This window comes from Apostichopus japonicus, chromosome 12 (assembly GCF_037975245.1).
Source record: "Apostichopus japonicus isolate 1M-3 chromosome 12, ASM3797524v1, whole genome shotgun sequence".
Lineage (NCBI taxonomy): Eukaryota > Metazoa > Echinodermata > Holothuroidea > Aspidochirotida > Stichopodidae > Apostichopus > Apostichopus japonicus.
Genome location: NC_092572.1, coordinates 11,563,955 through 11,590,883, shown reverse-complemented (window position 1 = coordinate 11,590,883; position 26,929 = coordinate 11,563,955). Strand labels below are relative to the sequence as shown.

The following is a 26,929-nucleotide window of genomic DNA, read 5'->3' as shown; positions in this document are numbered from 1 at the left end:
TTACAAGCAATCCTTGGTTGAAGCAAAATTTATTTAATTTTAACCATAACTTTATTAGTTTGTTGTTCTTACCCTATCCTCATGGCAGATTGCAGCCAGCTTATATGTGACATCATCAATATTAAGTCTTTCTTCTACAGTTGGTTCCCAACAAGTTATCATCACCTGCCAGCTGAGATGAGATTAAATGGATTCAATGTAAACATGACAAACATAAACAGGGAGTTAAGAGATAGCACAGTAAGTAGAAGGACATATAAAGTTTGCTTACATGGCTCCTGGACAGTTATCGGGCAGTGGGAGCTGCCGTTTAGCGCGAAGGCTCTTCTCGACATCAGATTGGTTTTGTCCTTTGTACGGTTCCAATCCTACACATGGGTAAATAATTTAATATCCCGTGAGAATAAGTTATCTCCTTTTCCATTATTTCAAAATACAAAAATATATTTGGTTAATATTTGTCTACATCACATATAGGGAAAACATGATATGCGCGTTTGTACTGATGTTAAGACACAACAAAATAAAAGTATAGCATTTTACAATCAGAAAATTGTGCGAAATAAAGTTAGATAGAAAATGCAGGAATTACTTTTTGCTTGTAAATCAGTCGTTTGTGGACTACAAAATTCGATTATATTAGTCAACTGTGCTTACCGTAACTGAAAATTTCCCACAGGAGAACACCAAAGGACCATACATCTCCTGCTGAAGAAATTGTTTCAAGAAAGAGAAACTCTGGAGGCATCCATTGAAAGGGAACGTTCTGTGCGATAGAAACGTATGGATTTTTTAATAAAAACTGTAACATTTAAAATGACTATATACTTCGAATTAAAATATCATTTTCTATGGATAAATGAGGACCTCAATTGGCTAATAAGGGAGCAGAAAGTCTCTTTGTATATATAGCTCTTGCAACTTAATTTCATAGTTATCTTATAAACAACCATTTGGAGCAAATAATGACCTCATTCCAAAATAATTTAGTCCACTCTTTTGCGTTTTCCATCGACACAAAGTCGTATAACTTGCACCTCCCAGCAGCATCCAGCAAGATTTTCTTACTTCGTAGACCGGGGCTGACGAACTGTTGAAGATTAAACAAATGTTTTTCATTACAGTGATTAAGTATTACATCGATTATTAAAGGAATCGTTCAGATTTAAGTTTCATCGAAAAAAGCTAATCTGTTACTACCTTTCCCAATGTTCTCAGTAGATGCTAAAGTGTCATTAATTATCAGACAAATGCCCCTTAAAGGTTTGAACAAAATATTATTTGGAAGTAATAATTACACGCCAGATGGCTCTTAATAGGTCGTCTAAGCAGTTTAAATTTAGATCATACCATAGAAACCTACACTTCACGCAAACAAAATATCGCCAGTCCGTTTTTTATTACACGTTTTGACAAAGTCAGCCACCTGCTTCTTGATTAATTTGCAGTCGTTAATGGAACTAGCATTCAGATTAAGACAACCAATATCATCTAACAGAAGTAAATATTAATTGCCTGACATTTAACTTTGTTAAGTAAATCCAACACGGTCTACATCTGATGCTGATTTGACCAATGCTCTTTGAAATCATTGGTTTCATTTCCGTATCCTTGTATTTAATATGAACACAGTTTCCCCGCAAATTTACATATCTTCCTCCAATTAATAAGCACACTTGGATAGGATTAACTTACCCTATGTTTGGTCAAAAACTGTAATCCTCTCGCCACCTGAAGTGCATACTTTGGTAGATGTTCAGCATTTCCCTTCTCAGCAACATTAAAACGCTTCTGTTTAGTATTGCCATACATATGTACTTTCTGGGGACTGAACTCTTCAGTTAGGTGATCTGAGAGGTTTCTTCCACTTACACGTTCACAAATCAGATAATTCGGTACTGAAAATATAGTGTTAACCATTGAAGGCTACTTGAATGAAATTCAGTTTTATGTTGCTAGTTTAAAAGAACAGACATAATCACCTTTAAATCAATTTATGTTATGTCTTTACCTAAAATTATCATTATTATAATAAATATAACATATATAAAAAGAAAGGGTTTGAATTTTTAAGGTTGATAGTTAATACCACATTTTGACCAGCGTGGCTATTCGTACCTGTATCACACCATCCGAGAAGCTTCACAATACTGTTATCGCTGGGTAGATTTAATATGTATTGAATCTCTGAACTTTGAACTTTATTCATCTTCAAAGATGAATCACCTGTAAAGCAATCAGTGAATAGAGTATAGAGCGCACAAATGTTACCACTGTCTCATCTACTATACACTTTGATCAGTTGAGTTAATTATCGTGTTTGCTGTTTACTTCAATCACATAATATTATATAACATTATATTGAGTAGGACACAAAGTTAACACAAGTCATCATCCTTACAATACCATGCTGTTTTCACGCGTTATGCTTTCTATATTTTATTGTTAAACATTACTGAAGTAGTTACTTCCGTTTAGAATGCTAACATATCATTCAAATTACATACCTGACAAGGTTCTGACCACAGCTTCTAGATTTCCTGCTGCTCTCATAACTAAAGCCTTGTGATATTGCAACATTCCCTTTCCAGGTAAAAGTGAAACTAATTGCACATTCTTCTCCGGGACTTCAAGATTCTTGTTCTTATTAACTTTAAACTCCTGTAGATCCATGTTAGCTATAAAGACGGGAGCATGACTTTGTGTGATATCAGAGCCAAATACAATATTAAAAGCTTAAGACATTTTCTGGTATAAGACTTCTTGAAAAAATTGTCATTCGCGCAGGGTTTTGTCACACCGATGATGATTGGAAACATATATATATATATATATATATATATATATATATATATATATATATATATATATATATATATATATATTTCGAGATCCGGCTTTAGGAATCACAAATGATTTCGAGTTGGTTAGCATCATGTTTGATCTCTAGAGTAAGGCAAAATATGTCACCAAAAACAGAACTAGTATTGTTCGATACAGGTGACAAATGCCTACAGTGGAATTACGACCTTCCTTACCGGTTTCGAACCTCTGGACATACAATCAGCGTCCATAGCCTAGTGGTTAGGGTGTCCGCGTACAGAGCGGAAGGCCCGTGGTTCGAATCCCGGTGGAGGCTGAAAGTTTTTTCACTGTTCTTGATTTTCCAACTCATTACGATTTTCATTTATATATATATATATATATATATATATATATATCCACAAGAAAAAAATGATACTTTCATTTCCAACTTTACTACTTAGAACGTTAAATAGGTAACAAAATATTTTGAGCGTTTACACGGCTCTTCTTCAGTTGTACTAATGAATGTACAACTGAAGAAGAGCCGTGTAAACGCTCAAAATATTTTGTTACCTATTTAACGTTCTAAGTAATAAAGTTGGAATTGAAAGTATCATTTTTTTTCCATTTTTTCCCTTTTGGATATTCTTAACTTTCCAACACACGCCATCAGACATGTCTATATATATATATATATATATATATATATATATATATATATATATATATATATATATATATATATATATATATATATATATATATATATATATATATATATATATATATATATATATATATATATATATATATATAGGTAAATAAAATTTGATACCGCATCACTCTAACTTAACCTTCTCTAAACTTAACCTTCCATAAAGAATTTCCATCATTCATTTTTTTTTTACAAAAATTCTTCCATCTGCAAAAATCAGTAATATATGTCAGCGATTACATTTTATACCTCGGTAAGGAGATATTCCGATGGCAGATGAATTAACATAAAATGCATCATAACCTTCTTTGATCATTAAGCAACGCTGCTATCAATCCACAGTATGTTCGATCTACTTTTACTTTTTATTTTAAGAGTTTTAAGAATGGATTCTTAAACACATCTGCCGCTTATCAATTGACGGGGTTGTAGAAACGTCGTCGGATATTATATTTAAATATCATCAATGAGCATAACGCAAACACAATTTAAATTTTGTATGCATATATAACCCTTTCTACTAGCAGTTGCAAACACATTCTCAGCTAAATTACCATGATAAAATCATTCAATCTGTTTTGGTCAGATGAATCAATAAAATATAACTAATATCTTCCCGTTACAATAATCTAGGATGATATTTCTATAAAAAATGCAGAAGAAATCCAGCACTTTAATAACTAATCAACGTTAACCATATGCAATACCGCTTTAACGATCACAGTTTTGTGTATTGTATGATTACAGGTTACGTCATTTTTCTTTTTAATGGTTGAATTTATATGTTACAACCACATTGTTGCACGTTCAGTACAACATGCAGTAAAAAAGGTGAAATATTGGGAGTAGGTACATTTTTCTTTCCCATTTCATATTTTCAAACTAGGATCGCTTTCCGAGAAAGTGCTGGACCATTCATTTTGGGTCCATCAGCAACTGGAATGCCATAATAACAAGTAGAGTGTCATATTAAGTCATAAACATCCTCGGAATTTCAACATTGTTCATAAAAAACAAATACCTCTATTTTCAGTTCCTTTCAACTCCTCTATTTGATTAGTAGATCTAAAAACAAAAGAAGTAATCCAGATTGATAGACCTTTTCCGTTTTAAGAAAACTAATAGTATAGCAAACACTAGTTTGTGCAATGTCTATTAATCAAACCAAGGTTTTGTAGGATCTTTTTCGATCAAATGCGTGCACCTGATTTTAAATGTAGGGAGGATGGGCAAATTTGAACTTTCCCCCAGCTGATTAAGGTATGAGGCTGAACTCTTGTGGAAGGACTAGAGGCGAATAAAGGCATTTACAAAGCAGGGGGCTACACTTACAGCCGACCACTATGCAGGGTGTCTGGGGGTCCACTCCCAGAAAAAAAAAATAAAGAATTAAACCTCAAATGTTGCATTCCGACACCATACATTTAAGCCTTTACAAGTAGCTCTAAACGAAATATTGTACTAATAAATAATACTCCGAAATTCTCCCAACTTATTTAGGTAGCGAGGAATAGTGGACGGGATGAATTATTATAATAGAAGGGTGTTACCCTGGGGTCGTTCAAGTCAGCTCCTGTGAAGGACTTTGCCCCCACCCCCCTCCCCGAAGGAAAATGTAGAACTATGATGTCAGATGGTACATTCTAAGACATATTTAGAATTTAGGGTAGGTTTACATAAGTAGCCCTAACCTCAAGGTTGTGCTAAGAAATATTTGTGTGAGGTTGAAAAGGAGGGAGGGGGAAGGGATGAGCGACGGAGAGGTTAAACCCATACTAGTGGTTCTGTCCTTACCCTGCATAGTTGGAAGGGTTATAACATTGAACAGAGTATTCTTACCTGGGTTCTAGTTTCTTTCCGTGTCCTTTATCAAACAAATACAAGAAAATAAATTGAAACTGCTAGTGCATTGAATATCTGAAACTATTTCAAGATAAAATGTCTCCAAGCATTGGGTTTGCTACTTAGGGGAATGTACATGCATATGGGTTTATTTCAAACAACAAGACATTGCTCTACTGCCACCCGTTGGAGCTCAATATCCGAATCGGCCAGTTTGTCAGGCGCAACATTTTGTACGGATTTCAAGGAGCAGATTAAAAAATAGTTGCAATAATAGTTTCGAATTATTGATACCTAATTTGGTAGTGTGATAGATGAAAATCTACCAGAACCTAATAATTTATTTTTAGACTGCATGTTATATATAAAATGTGATACTGTTTACTAATAGTTTTATTATATTTTGTCATTATTTATGTAGGATTACTAAACTATTCTGAGTCGCCTATCACAAGCGGATGAATCAGTGCTCAATAACCGATTCTCTATGCAAGATATTTAAAAAAAATATTTGTTGTTTTAACTTCTACTATCGCTCCATGTTTTATATATTGCTTCGATCTACGTTGAACAATATAAAACAATGTTAAATAAAGACAAAATAGACACTCAACAAATATATTTAATGTTGACACCTTCCTTATATCTGTGACGATCTGTGATAATTTTGTTACCTTAGAAAATGTTAGTCAGGACTACAAACAGGTATTTAGGACAACAAGTAAACATCATACCAAGTCGGTCGCGTGCGATGAAATAAATTATTACAAGGATTAACACCATGATGATGATAGCCTCCACTATGTACACTGTCATCAGCCTCGTATTGTTGCATACTGAAATTAAGCAAAGAATACTTTTATGATTGTAACAACATTCACGCTACCATTGAGAAAGTTGACAAACATAATTTGCTTTATTTACACATTACAATATTGAAACTTTGCCATTTAAAACAAATTACTGAAGTATGTTTTCTTCCACAAAGACGGAGTATAAGTCACGTGGTGATTGGTTTTACTCACTTATGTAACAGTTAGTTTCCAATGATCATCATATATTTATATGATGCAAATGATGAAAAATGTCCCGAAACAGCCAAGAAAAAAATTATTCCTTTTGGGAAATTCAATTATTAATACTTTCTTTTATTCATCTTTATCATGATATCATCGAAATTCATGATAGAATACAAATAGGCATATTTAAATTTGTTTCGGGGATATTGATGGTTGTTTGAGTACTTTTTGTAATAATGCAGAAACATATGTCTCTACCCTCAATTTATTTGCTTAACTTATAGTGACTGTAAGGCCCAGAACAGCACGGGGATATGTTTAAGAGTCTTTAAGTTCCTAAATCGAAATAAATATGTACACTAACACGTCCCCGTTAACACGAACAACCTATACCGATAAAACTTTAAAACCTCTTTCTGCATCCTAACATTAGTAAATTATTCTGGTATTCAAACCGTCCATAGTGAGGCAGAAGTTCTGTAAACATAACATACTCATTGCAATACCAATCCGATAAACCAGATGAGAGTTTAATTTCCCAACCCGATTCTTATCAATGAAAGCTAATTAAATATGAAATACTTAAAAAAAAAACATACCTGTAGACTGAGGATCAGTAGTAGATGGTCGTTCAGTTGTAAATGTGTTAGCTGCAAGTGTTGGAATGGACAACTTATGAAAAATGATATGAATATGTGAATTCGCATGTTTTCGCGTAGACTAAGTCATAATAAACAGTATAGAAAACACGAATTGTGGAGTAGAACGTTAAGAAGCATATTTCCTTATTTCATGTCGGTATTGTAGAAGTAACATCAAGGGCGGCGGAAGCACTTTTAATCTGGGGGGGGGGGGCACCAACGTCGAAGGGCACTTTGCAGAAATTCGATTGGACTGATGCAGCCTGATATTTAGTACCCTTCATAACTCTTATTGTATTATCTTATTTGCGTATACACATCACTCCATCAACGCCACCCCCCCCCCCCCCCCCCTCAAGGAAACAATGCATACTAGCACTGCAGTATCTAATGTGCAAATTGGGAAACAAGGAAAAAGACAAAATGAGGTGAAATCATTATGAAGTCTAAGTCCCTGCACACGCGATCGATACATGCATGAAAGCAAATGAAATATGTCAAAATACTGAAAGAAAAGTAATTTTCTATGTGTTTTTCAATGGTTAAACTGATATGATTATGATCATTATTATTGTAACGACTTTTTTGAATAATTATAACCAATTTGGAAGGGTTATAATACGGCAAATGATTGTATGTTATTGGCATGCGATGTAATAACCAACGCATGCCTATACGATATGCACATTAAGGTGTTGAACGCGCGCGTAGCGCGCGAAAAATTTTGGTAATATTTTTAGGGCAAGTCGTTACAGCCCCCCCCCCCCCCCAAATCAAATTGGGCTCCTACGCCTGTGGTACTAAACATTTAAAACTTCCCGAAATATTTCATTCGACGTGGGTTTCGCTTTGTAAACTCTTTTTTTTATTTAGAAATGTTTATGTAGAAAAAGGGCACATTTTTAATCTGAGGAAAAGTGGGGGGCACGTGCCCCCTGTGCCCCCCGGTTCCGCCGCCCTTGAGTAACATAACTTAAAAGTTAAAGAAACCATGAAACGTCGGCCTTACATATCATGTAGCGCATTTAGGAAATACATAGACAAAATCACAGTAAGTTACTACGTTATCATAAGTTTTTCTATAAAAATACTTACAGTGAAATACATAATTTGCTTAAAGTTGCTATCTTTTCATAACATTTAAAAGAATGAAATAAAAATAAAGAAATGTTAAAACATACAAGTGTCAGCATTGAAATTGCTTTCAAATTACACATCTCGTTGCTTTGCTACTGATTAAACAGAAGTATTATTAGTGTGTTGTAAAAGTACTCCTGTGTTTCATGTATTCAGTTTTTGTTTCAAGCAACTTTTAAGATATGTATGCACAAAGATATGTAAGAGACTTGAATTACTTAATGCAGCGTTCATGTCCATAAAATAATATCTGTTTACTTCTTCAACGACTAATACATGTACCGACGATAAGTGCAGCAGCATTTCTTATATGTAATGAGGATAATCAGGCTAGTCTCTATATGAAAGTGGGTTATTCTTAAGTTAAAAATATACTAACGATTCATATCCTATGGTCCATGTGTGAATTCATACAATTACTTTCATCAAACATTAAATGCATTACAATGTGTAAGTGTGCATACTTGTCTTACCTTCTTTTTCCTAATTTTTGATCGAGTCAAATTTGTAGGTATATTTTGTGGGAATAACTGTATCTTATACTTTTATAACATATTTTGATTTTGAATATTAAGGACTGAACCAGTGACAAGTGTATTAACTTTCACATATGTAATCTGACAATCGTTCAATTTTTGGATGATTAATAATTCGAATTGGAATACTGGGACCCAATATCTTTGTCATACAGGACAATATACATGATAAAAGTTAAATAGTTTTCGAATCGGATCTTCACGTTGGTGACATAAACTTACAACGTTAAAATATAATTTGGTTTGGTTACACGAAGAAGTCAAGAAGAAAAAAGTTTGGAGTCAGAACGCAAATACATTAGAGGTGGTCAAAGATCTTATTAATGATTCACCGGGGTATTTCCTACATGATTGACGTTACTTTTTGCACACAATCTACACTATTTGAGGAGTTTTGAACACTTTTGTTATCGTGATTTTGTGCAAACAATTTCAGATTCTCATCGAAACATAAGTTGCGTAAACGCGACATAGTAGATTTTGGAGAACTATTATTTGCAATGAAGATGGCAATTCAATATTTTTGATAAATAGACTGCTAACTTAAAGGTGTTCGAGCTAGGTACAGCTCAGAGGTACAGTGCAGGTTCTCCCATGCTAGCTATTTAGTTTTTGTATACAAGCTACCTTTGTAGCCAAAGCAGTGGCATCAGTACTTGCTAATGTTCTTTGGGATTTGTTGCGGACAACATGGGTGCAGTGCATTTGAATGATTATGTGATATAGTTTAGGTTATTCATCACTTTTTTTATGAGAAATGTTGTATTGCACAGAATTGTCATTTTCCAAAGTGCATTACGATGCAGAATGTATGTGCCTAGAATAAGTTGGATATTAGTGTTTATATGTTGTACTACCTGCTACATTTACAGAGACTACAATGTAGCGTTATTAGTGACAAGTAAATAAATGGTAATGGCGCACTGAATCGTGGTTACGCTCGCCAAATAGTGGTTATTGTCTTTTTCATTTAAAAACAAGTCTTCGCTCATGAATAGGCTCTCATACATGACAAGTTTATCTGGTAGCCTTTCTTGTGAAAGTTCTTCGTGGGCTGAACAAGCCCTACACTATCGTCAAGGTAAAAAAACACAGTATCTTCGTTTAAATAACAAACTGGCTCTTGGTCCCTGAAAAGTGGCTGATAGTTCTACCATAGCCGAGTGAAGAACCAATTTTCCATGAAATCCTCACAAGCTTATGTTTACCCTTGAGTACGATGGAGATGTTTTTTTTTTGAGTTATTGTTTTTACAAGGTTTTCATACTTTAAGCTCCTTTGACATCAAATGACTTGTGAACTTAATAAAAAGGAATTTTGTTCTTGTAATCAATAAGATGGATTCAAATACCAGGTTAATCCAAGTAATGGTGTTTACCAGCAAGTGTCACGTACGCACACGCCCACCTCCCCCAACCCAACCACAACCCCCCTCTTATACACACATGTATACACACTATATATACATACACCATCACCGCCAGGAGTAAAAAAAAAAATGGTATTGTTATTTATTTCCATATGGTACTGACCTATCCATGCCTGCCCTATTGATACTGTCTACCCATTAAGAGGTTATAGTGACTTTCGGCCCCTAACAGTTTGTTTTTAATTCCTCACGTTTTGTAATACAAAGATTGGGGAAATGGTAAAAGCGCTGTGACAAAGTCGATCTTCGAACGATTGATTGGTATTGCTCTGAACAAACCTTTGGAATTAACATGAATAGATACACTAGCTTGCACATCCTCCGAAATTAGAACTCTCCGACAAGAACCTTGCCGATTCAATAAGAACTTTATTGTCTAAGGATGAAAACTAGATGAACAATGTGAAAACGAATGAGCCCATTTAAGAACTTTCATTCTCTACTCTACTTTTATTGTCTGCTGTTCTTTGAAAAGAATATTCAGATTCTCACTTTTGATAAAATGTGACAGCTTGAGAAACTTTTTCATTCCGAAATTATAACTCTCCGACAAGAACCTTGCCGATTCAATAAGAACTTTATTGTCTAAGGATGAAAACTACATGAACAATGTGAAAACGAATGAGCCCATTTAAGAACTTTCATTGTCTACTCTACTTTTATTGTCTGCTGTTCTTTGAAAAGACTATTCAGATTCTCACTTTTGATAAAATGTGACAGCTTGAGAAACTTTTACATTTCGAATGTGTTAAAATATTGTAGTGATCTATGTACACTTGTGGAGTGGAGCAATATTGGATTTTTTGCATATTACATGTATCGGACAACAATACTGAACATCTGAAACCATCATTCCCCTGCCCCTCCGCCCCTGGGTATGAATTGGACAACAATTCTAAATAACTGAGTCCACCATACTTCTACCCCTGCTCCCCCGCATTACAACAACATTATGAATTGGACAACAATTCGGAACAAATGAGTCCATCATTATCCTACCCTTCGTTCCCTGCATTACAACAACGGTATGTATTGGACAATAATTCTGGAGACTGAGCCCATCATTCCTTTACCGCTCCTCCCCCGCATTACACAACGAAATGTATTGCACAACAATTCTGGATAACTGAGTCCAATATTCCTTTACCCCTACTCCCCTGGATTACAACAACAGTATGTATATTGGACAACAATTCTGGACAACTGCGTCCATCATTCTACTACCCCTCCTCCCCTGCATTGCCAGGAAATCACTTTAGCAATAGTATTAAACAGCAAGTACTTAATATTATGTCTGGATGCACAAAAGTCGTATGATTAAATTTTGTTTTAATCAGGATTAAGTTTAAATCTGATTAAATTTACTGAACATGTGTTAACACAAACCCAGCTGTTATTATTTAGGGCTCTTGCACTCTCTAAGAGGGATCCATATACCACATATGAAATGCAATAGTTTTCCTTTCCATACTTTGACCTCTACAGAAAAGGAAACAAAGGTAAGTCTTTTTAAATACTCAATCAGATAGAGCCACAATTCAAGTTTAAAGTCCATCAACGCATTACTTTTTGAGCTATCATGTTTACAAATTTGTCAAACTATGGTAATTGGTAAACTCAATTGCCCTTTGACCTCTGCAGAAAACAAAACGGGTTTGTACTAAATTAGGCACATTCACGTACCAAATATGAATATAAAATCATAGGATACCAAGGTTGGAGTAGATGGAAATTTTTAAGTACCAACACTGATAACAAACTGAAATGTTTAATGTTTGCCGGTAAAAAGAATACAGGCCGATAATGGGTACAAAAAGAGATTTTACTGTACTTGTCTATAAAAATAAAGAAATATTTGTAAGTTCATATAAGAGATATACAGTTTTTGTGTTCTACTTACTACGAACATTAAGATTCACTGTATGTGATATAATTTCCATACGTTGGTCATCGATTTCATCTTGCATCACATATCCAGTAAGCTGACAGGTGACACTACTGATGTCTCTCACTGCAGTATATGTAGATGTTATGCTGTAGTTCTTGTAGTCACCATTAGTTGTAACGCTAAGAGGAGTTTTCTCTACAAGTAAAGGATCCCACATGAGGCTTAAGTTATTCACAGATCGAGCTCCAGTAGCAGAACAGGTTAGATCATATGATGTTCCAACAATAACATCCAGTGCATCTACATCTTGTGAGCCATTCATGACTGTTGGTTTAGCAAGCACTGAAGAAAATACCACAGAAATCAAAATATTATGAGTTTTGAAGTAACATCAGCTTGTGCTGCTTACTACAGATAAATGTTTGTGTGAGGTTCAAAAGAGGGCAAGGAAGTTCAACTTAAGGGCTTGTCTAATTCTTCTCCAACTGAATGGCAGTTCCGTAAAGTCGGACGTACATTTCGGACAATTTGTGGGTCCATATATCAGTGGCTATATAAGAAGATTACTTTTCATTTCGGTTGTATGGAACATCTGCCTTATACAATTCTTCTATGGAGTTTCAATCCTTGTCCATCCAAATAAAGTACAAAAATACTGAAAAAAATCCCTGTTACAGACGTACCCAGAGAAAGTGAATTTTTCAGATTGTATTATGCTTTTGCAAATTTCTGTGAAAAGTAATGGGATATACAATTAAAAACTACTATGTTGTCAAGAAGACTCTTAACTACACATATCAATAACAAGCTGTTGAGACCTTTATCACTCACAATATTTTTAAAGTTCGATTGTGACGAACGTACATTTTTTTTGTGACGGACGTACATTTTTGCAATTATATAGTAAATAAAAATTGTTAGGAATGCAGGATTCTGTGTCCGGGACGCAATAAATATCCAGGGCACGCAATTAAAATCCATTTTAGGTTTTTGAGAGAATGACTATAAAGATTGTCATGTTCGGAAACAGGGGATCCAGCAACATTATTACGAATAACTTGTTTGTGATTATTAAAACGTAAGCGGAACCAGGAACCTGTTTCAATTACATAATGGCTCTCTTTGCAAAGTACAAGGAAGAAAATATAAATAACATTATTAGAATCACAATAGAGGGAAGGGGATCTTAGACTATAGTCAACATTGGGAATTTTGACCAAGGTGCCTGGGGTAATATGGGGACAAACTTGGCATGGAGATTTACTGCAACATAAATAAGCTGCGGAGGTGGAAACTGAGTAAGAGAGTTTGGCGGAAGTGAGTAGAAATCTAAGGTTGGGGGGTTGACGAATTGCTAGCATGGAGGTACTTGGAACACAGCAAGATCCTGTTTGATAGAGTTCATAAAAGATTCGATGTGGGGGTTGTTATTGGTAACAAACGGAATGCGTGTGTTAGGACTTTTGGACTCACGGTTCAACTTATCGGCCCAGTTAAAACCCTGTCTAATTAAGTGAATGGGGTATCCGACGTTAGAACAACCAGGTAAAATGGATACCATGTATATTTATATATAAATATATATATATATATATATATATATATACATACCTATATAAATATATGTATTTATATGTATATATATATATGTATATATATATATATATATATATGTATATATCGGGTTTGGTGTATCATATTTCATATCACTGGTAAAACGTTAATGCATTAAAAATAAGGTGTCATTTCTTGTACTCTATGTGAACTGGACTAAGCCATTGCAGCAATCATAAAAGAGATACTTATAGATGTTGCTTCATCTCAGATTAATTAATTGTAGTCAAAAGAATACCATTGATATTTCTGGTGGGCATGTTTCACCTCAAAAGCAAGGATAACATCCAAAATATGAAATATGTACTTTTGAACTTTAATAGTTTTTATGTAAGAGGTTTAAGACCTAAGATGTCATAGGGACAAAAGAACATCATATGTCAAATATAAAAAAAACAAAAACAACAACAAACAATTGTATTGTCATCATGCGCATACCAAAATGTAAAATATGCCGAAACCCTCAAAACGTTGTGGAATTCATACTATGTTAGTTTATAAAACATGAGTGTTACATTAACAAAAAATTGTTAAACGTTGCTAAAAGAAACTTCTTGATGTAGGATATCAAACTCTACTAGTTTACAACGCATTTTGAAAACTAAATGACCAAAGGTCACGTTATCAATGGAGATATATTGTCAAACCCTCCTGAATTAGTGCATAAACGTGTGTCTCGAGCTACGTGTTAACAACGTGAATAACCCAAGTCCTGCCACGATATTCAGTTTATCTAAAATGTTGAAACAGAGGAAAGAGGATATTATCTTATGCTCTACTGTCGGAAGAGAAAGAATTCTATGCGATCTTCTTTGAGTTTGAGTGATTCTAACTTCAACGGCTAAGGTTGGATCAATACTTCATATATGGATACATCTTTAGTGATAAGAGAGCCATTTGATTATATGCACCGCACAACAGGTTGCTTAAAGTCAATGAAGATCTGTGACATACATATGATAGCATTATGATTCATCTTCGAAGTTTTGTACAAGATTGCAACAAACCAAGACAGTGCAGTTTATCAGACTCATTGCTTCAATGGTATAATTTGGCAAGCCATTACAAGTTCTTATTAAGAATGTGGAATTACCTTCGCGAGTAGATGGGTCTAGAGGTCAAATTTTGAAACATCTTTGTAGAGACGATCACTTAAATATCATGATGAACTTCATACTTGATATGTATATTCATGTATACTTATCCTGTTTTGTTCATGGAGGTAAAGCTTATTTGTAGTCATAAAGGTGGATTCCCATATTAACGTACGAACTTCATCCAACCTCTACTTGTAGATTTATCTTGCTAACAAGTTTTCAGACTATGACCTTTCTTGACTTTAGATGAACTCGACAGTTAACAATCGGGGCCTTTTAAGCAATATGGTGAATCCACGAACCAAGTATGATTATGATGTTCATCTAAGTGGTACATTGCAGTTTATACGTTTGCAACGTTACATACTTTGATGTATGTTAATTCAATATTTTTCGTCTTCTGCCAATTCAAAAGGTTTCTTGTCTTCACTATTTTGGATCTGCATACCACGTATGTAGTTTCGGCAAAGAAATTGACCAAAAATAGTAAATATACTCCAGATTTATATATATAGGTATATCAAGGTCCAGATTTCGTGTCATGCTGAGCATTGATTATTAATTAACTCTACATTGACAAGTAATACAGCATTTGTTTAATTTGGTTGAATCATACTTTTTAAAAATGGTATATTCACTTTAAACAAAGTAACAAAGTCAGAAATTTGCTCTTAATTAATTTATATTTCGGTTTGCTTTCAATTTTTCCAGGACCATTTACACTGGATTGCTTCATTCCCCCTAATGTCACTTGTCCTGAAAACAAGATGAGATTCCTACATCGGAGCTGATCTGTACCTGTGGAGCTAACGTAGTGCGTCCACGAACAATATACTTGGATATTTCCATTGCTTATAATGTGCAGCAAAATTAAAGCATTACGAATGGTAACCGCTTTGACTTACGCCTGAAAGCAACAGTACCTAAGTCTACGACAGAAGTTACATGCAGTGTAAAAGGATAAAACACAAAGGAACCAATACCATCAGAGCTCATCACTGAAACATTAATGATATGTAAGTTGATTCTGTATTGATATTTCCAAATCCCTTCTGTATTGTACAATTATCATCATCGTAAATTACATAACACCTGATATTGGCTGGTGTGCTAGAGTACATACACAGGTATAGCCACCCGATGGGGCTCTTATTCATGATTTAGAAACTAAGCAATTTATATTGTATATTACCAATTTTATGGAGCAGCAAGTTTGTGTCACAGTAAATCCTTTTTAACTGCCGAAGTGGTTATAACCATTGACATTCAATGTAGCGAAATCGTCTTAACCAAAATATCAAACAAATGTGAACAATGGATCAAGATGCACCTGTTAAGCTGTTAATGCCTGCCTGAACAATAGTTTTCAAACTTGCTACAACAATTATTTAAACATAAGTACATGAATTGTGTAGGACAATGAAACATTTGTACCATTTAAGAAGGTTTAAAATAACTACAACTTTAAAAAACAAACAGTTTATATTTCAATGATAAAATCTTAAACTGTGCAATGATTCCACGTCACTAGTCTGCACCATTATACTATTTGCACCAAACTTATAGCACTGTAAGCAGCGTAACCTTCCCCTATAGATTGTCTAAAAGAGATTCAAAGTAGTTAACTGATTGCATGAGTTCGAATAATCTCAATTGGAACCGAGTCTGCCCTTCCCAGGGTACACAAATTCACAGTGACATCATGGTGTAATGGGGCAATACCATTCTTGTCCCCTTCGACATAAGTACTGTTTTCTGCACAATATATCGCATTTGTCCTCTTTCTCCCAGAGACTGTGCGGTGTCCATGGTGTAACAATGCACCGGTAAAGCTTGGATTAACATCATACTTGATATGAGGATCCACTACATGTAGTATGAGATCTTTATATACATGAAAGTCAGCCATTGTAGTCACTGTATATAAGTGGCATCTAACAGCCTCATCTCATCAATCTTGCTTGAAGTGGACTGCAGATTTGTGTTTGAAATGACAACCCACACGTTGAAAATGTCAGTTTGATGACTGTACCGTGCATGAAACTATGGGGTACTTGTAAAACAGAATTGGTAATGAACATTCCTTTCAGTGCATGTTCTGTCCCTTTGCTTGCTTGAGGTTTTGTGTCATTTTTTTCTAAGTGAAAGGAAAGGAAAGGAAAAGAACTACAAGTCAGTACATGTAAACGATGTTAGAGATCATTATTTTGACATGAATCGTCCTGTTAGGCTCCATTGCATATTTGCAAACTGAAAGGTTACACGTTTTAGGTCAACTAAACAACATAATGTTTCACCCATTTTGGAAAAAGGATGATATTTGCTTTGCATAAATGAACAATTTAGGATATATCTACCTAGATAATTGAGTGCAATTAGGTGACCAACTATTGAATCCTATCTAAAGCCTGCATAAAAATGGTCTCTGGAGAGAATGTGGAATCTCAATCTATCTTAAGGCCAAACATGACATCTAAACTTACAAATAGTTTGACGTCATCAGCAAAAGAAAATAGTGTAGATTTTCTCATATACGACTCAAAAAGAATCTGAACTACCCTCAATGAAAGCAGTTATATCCTCAGTACTTGATCTACACCAATATAATATATTTTATGCTAGGAAAATGAAGATGAAAGAAAAATCTTACTTAGATTGATGTGACAATTTAAATGCAATCAGAACACGTTTACCATAGTCCTTTGTGGTGGTCCACCGTGCACTGCGGACTCATCACTGGTATGAAGGTTCAGTCATAAAAACTACAAACAAAAAGAAAAAGTGGTGAAGACAGGTTTTCACAACTTGTCAATTGTCTTATGAAGAAACAATGTTCAGGCCATCAACAATACACGGTAAAGTTTTGGGCGGAATTCCTGCCATTGTTGATTTCTTCATCCTTCTGGCCCAAGTCCCCCACTGCAATGCGCCCATCATGATCATTGCAGGTGCTGTTTGGCAGGCTGGGATACACTGTTCCTAACACATTCTTAATTCTGCACTTCTGCTTGCCTTTGAGGCACCAGAAAGATTTAAATAATCTTTTGGCTCTCGAGTGACTGAACTATCTGGCTTTAATATTGTAAGTGAAGAAGGCGTAGGAAGGTACTTTTGAGGGGGGGGGGGGGGTGGGAGCTGAAGACTGATGGCCTCAGATGCAATTTGGTGCAATATAGCACACTTCAACACCCACTCCATTTTGTAAATAATTTTGCATTTTCACCTGGCCTTAGATGCAATTTGGTGCTCCAAATGAGATTGTTTTTCTCATTTGGAAATGAAAAAGGGGTTTTCTGACTTGCGAAGAGGGGGGAGGGCGGAATGATACTTCCGCCCCCATATTTTTCACTGGGGGGCCGGTGCCCCCAAGCCCCCGGTTCCTACGCCCTTGTATTGGCTATAAAGTCTAGCCTACACCTTTTGTATTTGGAAATGAATATATATGTGATACTACTGTACCTTTGTCTCAAGCCTTCACTACACAAACTGTGAGTATTTGGTTTGTTGAGTATAAGTATGACAGGGACACCTATTCCATTAGTTATTCCAGTTAAAATTAGATGTAGGATTAATGCCATATATAAGTACGGCATGAAAATAGGGCTGCACGAAAATATAGTAAGTAACAGGACTACTAATGTGTCAGATCTTGTTACCATATCTTTTTCTAATATTATTATTGTGCGGATAAGGCTATTGAATTTTAGATTTCACACGATGTATGGATACATATATGGTCGTGTTGTCTAGTGGCCGGTTTTCTGCACAATTGCGTGATTTTTTAACATTTGCTGTACAGTTTTTTTTTACGGTTTCTGTTTGTGGGCCATGCTGTTAAAAATAACAATTATTTGATTAATTACTGTAACGTCCTTCTCCCCCTCTCCCTTCATACTGATATGTGTCGTGGAATATTGGATCGTCTCCCATTGTTGTCATTCAAGTCATTGTTGGGCGTTGACGGTTTTATGTGACTTTCTGACCAAATTTGGGCTGGAGATAGTCAGTTTGATTTGGCTACACAGATATGTTTGATAATGTGTCGTTTTCAACATTACTCTTTGGGACCAACATTTTGCAAACCTTATAAAAATAGCCTAGCCTACGGCTACCTTAATATTAGGACCTAAACTTAAAGGCAGTTCTTGTCGCATATAGAAAAAGGTATTAGTTTATTATACAGGCTAGGCTATTTTAATTTTTAACCTCGGCTAAGCCCATTTATCATTAACAAACTCTAGATTGAAAGGAACAAGCTAGGTTATAGCATACAGATTGACAAGATATGCCTTGACTTAAGTTTATGTCCTGCCTTAGACTAACCTATACCAGTGCCACAGCAAGCCTAGCCTACGTTAGAACGTGCTATGGTATATGCTACGTTAACGCAAGTCCTAAGTTAGCTATGTCTATTCAAGGCTAGGCCTCACGTTTGGCTAGACAACATCTACCAAGCATTGGCCAGGCATGGATCCACCATCATATTTGATTCCTTGTTATATAATGTCACTTTAAAATGAATCAGAACTTACGACTTGGGGCATCGTAACTTACATTTAAGCTTTCGTTGATGCAGGCGTTGGAATTACAGTTCTCTTCAGCTGTTCGCCCTACTGACTACTGAGTCCTCTAATCTTGGTATCATCGCGAACTATTTGTTTTACTGTGGTCTAAACTTTCAAGATTTTACAGTGGTTATGGTATTCTCTGTGCTAATTCGGCGAATGTTAAACCTATGCGAATTCTCTAGGATAGGCACAAATTTTGCTTCACGTCTTTGATGGGTAGTGTTTCCCTTCTCGTTTGAGACATTTTTGGTGAAAGTTTAATTATACTTTACGTACGCGTAACCATTGAACACTGTCGGTCGGAGTACCAGTATTAATTTCTGTGACTTCGCCTTCCAGCCATAAAACAATCCGGCTAACAAAGCTTTGTCATGCTTACTGCTAAGCAATATTACAGTAGATACTATACGTGCATATAATACATATGTCGTTTTCGACAGTTTCTACTGGCAAATTTATCAATAGTTTGAACAGTTTCTACTGTACTGACTAGGTGAATCGGGTGTGAAGGCACGATACTCCATTGCAATTGTTGTTGTCAGAATTGCTAGAGCACTTATAGGGTTTTACATAAAAATGATTACAATATTCATCCCTAGTACATTAAATGTATATGAACGGGATGATCATGGTATATTGCAGATACATAATGAGACAACGTGATCGGCATTACAGTACATAACGATATCAATTTGTAATTCATAACTCAGCCAATTTTATTGGCTTTATCAGTTAAAACTAGTAAGGGTGAGTACCCGTTTATCAGTTAAAACAATGTGACACTGTTATAATTTCTTAACATTTGTTACATTTATGATCAGCTGCTACTGAAGATTTACAAACAGAACATATACAGACAAAAACAATCCTACGGACAATGATAAGCTGGACTAATCAGAATGCTCTAAATGTTTCGCCAATAGCTTTGTCCACATTTTAACAGTAGGTGGATGCAAAGTTTACTGTAAAACGCTTAAAATCTGCAATTTGAACCATCTTTTCAAGTTATATTTACTAGTCAAACATAGGGACAGTTGTTTAGACTCATAAACTGTCTTAGTTGAAACAGCCATTTAATAAAGAATTCGTCTGTAGCATATGCAGTTTATACTGATTAACGGTATGTCTCTTATTCACAGTATAAACTGATCAAGCCATTTACATTGTTGTAAAACTGAAATATTGTCACCATCCATGTTACGGTACGTTAATTAGTTTTACGTGATGCAATTTTGTATCGGATTCCATGTTCTGTGATACTAGCAGTGGTCAAATTGATGAAACTGGCAGTTTAGAATGTTACTGAATACTTAATAATTTGACTTTAACACTTCACCTTCAATGGCTACGAGACAACTTTGAGTTGTTTTCACATCTCGTGCAAATAACAAACACAAATGGTTCTACAGAATGATGCTAGTGTACTGAACGACACTCTGTCATGTGTATGTGGAATGCTTGACTCTACCAAAGGTTCACCGAGTTTTGAATATGACGGAATATTCTTTTCATTTTTAACCTCTATCAGAAAAAAATGGTTTACTTATATTGCCACAAGGAAGGCGTGCCTGTCTGTAATTGCCCTTTAAATAAGTAAAATTGTCAACGGATAAAATCAGAAGTTAAAATTCCGAGATTTCGAGCTGCTTTAACTTTAGAAAATAATTGTTTAACGCTCTATTGTGGACAAATTGTTATTGAAGTGTTGAGGATTGGGTAATGTATTTATTCGTTCATTTAATTTGAAAAATAATCAGAAAACATTCTGTTAAAGTTAATTAATATGAAATCATTCATAACATCAACCATGAGATATAATTATTGTGTTAAATAGTTTATTCTAAACAACTTGAACTACTCTCTTAAATTTGAAGACTGAAAAATTCAGTCTAAGGTTCGACTGAAATATATTTCAGTCCATAAGACCGATTTCCAGACGTTAAGACTGGAATTGTTTCCGAACGAAATTCAGCCTACAATAGACTGAATGCAATACCCAATAAAATCATTGTATTTTGTCACGTGCTCATTTTAATTTCAGTCCATGCGAAGACTGAACAGTTAAACCAATCCGGTCTGTCCAAATTAATGACGTATTCTAATCTACATATGCCCGGCCGCGTACGTAGGTACGTACGAACGTTGAATCGACTCGCCATCTTAGCTGAACTTACCTTGAATACCGAGAGAATTTACGCTTCGTTTTATGGGTAAAAACTAACCTTTTTAAGCTTTCCACGAGGGTATAAGAATGGCAGAAACATTGAGAACGTGTTTGGCAGGTAAAGGATATGCAGAAGAAGTAATATCATTGCTCGAAGGTAATATTAAAAAAGGCCGTTTTAATCGATTCATACTCATACGCAGTCATAGCGTTAACATGAACAATGCTATGCCTAGTACAGTAGTAGTACAGTTGGCTATAGCCTAGTATAGTTATACTATGGCCCGGTATACACTGTACTGTCAGACTGTCGTACATGTACGTCTATTGTGTCACTGGTTACGAGTAATTTAGTGTTGGCCTAGGCCTAGTGATATTTTACTAATTATTACTAAATTAGGCAAGCCTATTCAGAGTGTGCCAACTGAAATTAATAGGTACCGGTTAAAACGAAAAAAAAAAGGCTTAGCCTAACGTTAGGCCCCTAACGTTAGTCCTTAATAAATGATTTTTTTTTTTGAAGAAAATTTATTCCTACCCTGCAGGCTGCGCATACAAGTTTACTTAGCCTAAGTGAAAAGGCATTGGCTATTTACCCGGCCGTTAGGCACTGGTGCTATAGGGCTCTGTTCAGTATGGTTTCTACTTGGTCACTTCGTGGGGTCACTTATCATTACAGTCAATGGAGAAATACTAGAATTTTTACTTCTTTAATTGTAATTTAAAAGAAAAGTACTGAAAATGCTTTCTTTTTCTTTGAATATGTTTCAGATAAATGCCTAACACATCTATTAGTAGCAAACAAAAATAATAACACATTTCCATACCCATCTAAAATAGGAGTGTTGGACATTATTGGCTAATTCAAGCCAGTGGGGCGTGGGTAATCAAATCGTCCATGACAGGCCGCTGGCCCTTTTACGGGTTAGCTCAGTTGGTAGAGCACCAGACTGAGATGCTGAAGGTCGCAGGTTTGAATCCTGTGCCAGCGATTTTTCAGTAGCTTTATTGCAGGTAGATGTGCTTTGCAGCCAGTTAAGTATGTTATCTGTAGGCTAGCTTGGCATTTTTCCATTGTAAAGGGCATTGAGACCGGTTTACGTATAATGCGCTATATCAAGCATTTCTAATAATCATAACCTTCTTTTCAGTCAAAAGATAACTGAAGAAGCAAAATTCAGATTTGATGTAGTAAGTTTCATAATTGTGATACTAGAAAAATCTCCTAGCATTCTGATTTGCAGTAATAAAATGTTTACATTTCTTTCAGATAAATGAGGAGTTTCGATTAATGTTTGCCGAATCCAGGGATAACTTCATCACAAAGTGGGATGGATATAGAGAACGCATCATAGAAGTGAGAAAGAAAACCTCACCAGCTATCGCAAATATGATTGATGCTTTTGAGGAAACTGATAGTAGTAAGTTAAATTAGTATATAGCTATCATATTTCAAAGTTTTCTTTGTATGCCTTTTTCTAGCTAACCAATCAATAACGTTTTGGGCATTACCCCTTGGTAAGAAGCTGGAAAGTTCTAAATTTTATTCTTTTTCTCAATTTGGGCAAATTGTGGCCGCTTGATAGATAAAGGTTTAAAATTAAGACCGAAAACTTAATTGTTCTTATTTTTTCTTATTACCATATAGGCAATAATAAACATCATAGTTAAATTTTCTGTGAATATTCTTTGAAATCAAGCACTTAAAGTACTATAAACATTTTTTCCTGTTTACGATTAGAAATATGACACAATTTAATTTGAGCAGATTGTCATCCAAAATTCAATGAACTATAACTTTAAAAAATCAATATATCAATAACTTTATAGTTTGTGAAAATTCAGAATTATTTATTTGGATGTATAACTTATCTGGATTATATTCAAAAAGTTTATTTATGGAATGTGCCATTTGTTCACATTTACTTGTTCTATGATTTATTGCATTTAATTAGCCACATACTATGCCTTGGAGGTTATGTTTAAAACTTCAAACACAATTTTCTTTTCAGAGGATATGTGTGCTTTATATACATTAATATATATACTGCACAGGTCAGTGACTATGTTAAAGCAGAAGCAGCAGTCCACTAGCAGAGCAGGGGCACTGTTGTACTTCCTTCAGAACAAACCTGTGAGTATTTTATGACAATATACTGTTTATTCCCTTGCTCAATGCTATATAAACACCCCTGCGTTTAGTGGAAAAGTTTTGGTTTTACAAAATTTGCTTGGCTAAACAAAAATTGGCTTGTTATGTGGAAAAAAGTTTGTCTGGTGTATATTAAGGTTAGCATCATATCCACTGGGTCTTATGGCTCTTTTCCATTGGTGCTACTGAATGGTATAGGCACTGGCTCTATAATCATCATGGCTCAATGGAAGTGACTTGTATAGAGTAGGAAAAAACACTTATTATGGCAATGTAAAGCAGGAATAATTTATTCAGCACTGTCTGATTGGCAGCAATACTGACAAGAATGTGGAGCAAGGCGGAAAACCGGCAAAAAGGGAATTTAATAGGGGTGTTTGGGGGGAGAATGCCCATTGTGGTCACAATTGTAGTAAAGTGACATAATATTTTTAAATGTAAAGCCAACCAATATATATGCCATTTTTAGTAAGGAATAACAAAGATAGAGATGGAAAAACGGTTGACTTATGAACCCTTCAGGTGTCTGAGATGTACAATTATTGATACTGAAGGTACACTCTGCCAGTCTGTCCAGGGTTTGTAATAACCAAATTTTGTAAAGTTGTCTGTCAAAGGTTTGTGAATTTTTAGCGACATTCTAGGGAGATCATGTAAGAAGTTTAGTTTATGTAAAATTTTATTCTCGTATGAATAAACTGGAAGTCTCATGGAATATTTAGATTGGCAGTTTGCCTAATGTTCAGATGTTAATTTAATAGTATGGAGTAAAATATACATATTTTTTTGTCATTTCTTTCTAGCTTGACACCAGCATTGATGCTACCTCTGCCGGAATAGATGGAAAGTATGTACAACTGTACATACTTTCACTCGGACCTGCCCAAAATCCGTCACAGTTCTTTATTTTTGGCGGATAGAATTCCAATTCCTGCAGGAACAAGTAACAAGTGGATAGATTATTTAAAGCACATTACACATTTAATGTGCATTATGCTTTGGCACTTCATCAATTCTGTGAATTCTTAGCTGCCTTTTTATATGGAGTGATTCCTGCTACGTCAGTAAAGGCACCATTGCGTAGCTTGGCATCTAACATTAAATTAATTTCTCCTAAGTAGCTTTTTAGAGTGGTGTTGCAAGTGTTTATTTGTATGCTGTATTTTCATTTTGATGTTGTGTCATGTAAACAATTGTTTTGTTTATTTAAACACCAGTACTATCGGTATTATAACTTAGTTTGGTACAATTCTGAATTGTAATCCATCCATTGTCGGGTCAGTCAGTTTCCAAAAATGGTTCAATTATGAGAAACGAGTGTCAGAATGGTGTGGGCTGGTAAGAGATGGGGTTGGGAATAAGCAGCAGAAATGAAAACCCTGAAGGGTAGGTGGAGAGGTTGGGAGTATAAAAAATGTTGGGGTGACAAGAGGCTGGAGCTTGGAAGAAGGGCTTGGCCAAATGGCCTTTTCCAGTATTTGTCCATTGTCGGTCACTTTCCAAGTGGCCTTTGCCAGTATCCGTCCATTGTCGGTCACTTTCCAAGTCGCCTATGCCAGCATCCGTTCATTGTTGGTCACTTTCCAAGTGGCCTTTGCCATTATTTTTTCTTGAAGTACAATTTAGTTTAATATTTTAAATTTCGTTATACCAATATCTGTATAATAAAGAACTTGCCCTGTCATAATTGGTTCGGGTTATTATTATATTTGCTACAACTGCTGCACATATGTTTCACTTAAAAGTATGAATTTAAATTAAAACATAACAATTAATGTTTCAAGCCTTACATTTTTAGGACACTATATAAAAATATTCCAGTTGTTAATATACATTATTTTTTATTTAGGAACTTGCCTTCTCTGTACATAAGTTGAGTGTAATCTGTTATCCGTCAATTGTAATCCGTTCATTGTCGGTCACTTTCCAAGTGGCCTTTTCCAGTATTCGTCCAGTGTCGGTCACTTTCCAATTGGCCTATGCCAGTATCCGTCCATTGTCGGTCACTTTCCAAATGGCCTTTGCCAGTATCCGTCCATTGTCGGTCACTTTCCAAGTGGCCTATGCCAGCATCCGTTCATTGTTGGTCACTTTCCAAGTGGCCTTTGCCATTATTTTTTCTTGAAGTACAATTTTAGTTTTACATTTTAATATTCTTTATATCGATATCTGTATGATAAACGAACTTGCCCTGTCATAATTGGTTCTGGTTATTATTATATTTGCAGCAACTGCTGCACATGGGTTCCACTTAAAGGTATGAATCTAAATAAAAACTAAATTAAAACTAAATAAAACTATAAAAATAAATGTTTCAATCCTTAAATTTTTAGGACACAAAATAAATTAGTTATGGTCAAATTAGAAATTTCTGGTAAACTTGACCACATTTATAGAGTTTGCATGTCAAATCGTCGGCACTGGAATTGCAACTTTAATTTTTGGAATATTTCATAACTAAAACTTTACATTTAATTTATTTTTGTAGTTTAGGTAAATAACCATTATTTAGACCTAAGATATCATAAATAAAACCCAAGCGAACAAAGTTAGCTTTTGTACTATTTTTTGTTTATATTTCTTTAATGTATCCAAGAAAATAAATAAAGACAGTTTTAATACAGTTTTTAAACTTTTAACAGGTTTTTTGTTTTCTTATTTCCATAGTTAATGGAATGTTCCCATGAATTATTGTTTCATTGTATATTGTAAAGCAAAATCTAAGTTAAAAACATGTAACTATCAACCTGCTTTTTTAACCAGTTGTTTCTAAAATTATACTCCATTTAGGAATTTTTACAATTTTACGGGGAAATTTCCTTTAACCTGCCTGGAGGGCGACTGTAATCGTCCCAGTTTAGTGCCTTTGGGCAGTTTTTTGACTGGCATATTGGACTATTAATCCCTGAATTAAAAGTATAAAATGACGATATTCTGTCTAGCCACTTTTTTTTTAAAGTCTAATTGAATAAAATAATTTAAACCTTATAGGCTGGATTCTAATCTAATTTGGCTTAATTTCAGTCTAAGAAAGGGTAAATTCCAGTCCTGTTACACTGAAATCATTAAGTCTAGCTAGACTAAAAATCAGTCGTTTTACAGACTGAAAATTTTCAGTCCTTCCTTAGACTGAATTTCAGTCTGAAGGAACTGGTCCCTCAGTTCGTCCGCTCTTAGACTGAAATTTCAGTCTATTAGACTGAAATTTCAGTCTATAAATTTAAGAGAGTATTGACTATGTTATGCATAATGTAATTCATTTTTATACAACAGATACCTCCGCTGACTGAAGTAGCTAGGGTATATTGTTACTATTATTATT

At 34.9% G+C, this 26,929-nt stretch overlaps 1 protein-coding gene and 1 long non-coding RNA gene across 3 annotated transcripts in view; one reads left to right on the top strand and one right to left on the bottom strand.

Annotated features, from left to right (window-relative positions):
- LOC139977512 (uncharacterized) overlaps positions 1-26,929 on the bottom strand; it is a 31,257-nt gene that overhangs the window by 2,074 nt on the left and 2,254 nt on the right. The window contains exons 4-15 of the mRNA XM_071986866.1: positions 12,025-12,354; positions 6,981-7,031; positions 6,097-6,198; positions 5,360-5,384; positions 4,542-4,585; positions 2,508-2,678; positions 2,119-2,226; positions 1,696-1,898; positions 971-1,090; positions 658-766; positions 272-368; positions 73-172 (exon numbers count right to left, since the gene is read on the bottom strand). Of these exons, the coding sequence (XP_071842967.1) occupies positions 73-172; positions 272-368; positions 658-766; positions 971-1,090; positions 1,696-1,898; positions 2,119-2,226; positions 2,508-2,678; positions 4,542-4,585; positions 5,360-5,384; positions 6,097-6,198; positions 6,981-7,031; positions 12,025-12,354 (1,460 nt within the window). The remainder of the gene's footprint in view (positions 1-72; positions 173-271; positions 369-657; positions 767-970; positions 1,091-1,695; positions 1,899-2,118; positions 2,227-2,507; positions 2,679-4,541; positions 4,586-5,359; positions 5,385-6,096; positions 6,199-6,980; positions 7,032-12,024; positions 12,355-26,929) is intronic.
- On the top strand, positions 21,150-26,163 carry LOC139977513 (uncharacterized). 2 transcript variants are annotated; one of them, XR_011796580.1, is made up of 4 exons: positions 21,150-21,612; positions 22,726-22,876; positions 23,468-23,589; positions 24,411-26,163. It is a non-coding gene; the product is annotated as an uncharacterized lncRNA (long non-coding RNA). The 2 variants fall into 2 exon arrangements; XR_011796581.1 differs by having other exon boundaries at positions 23,511-23,589; positions 24,411-26,162.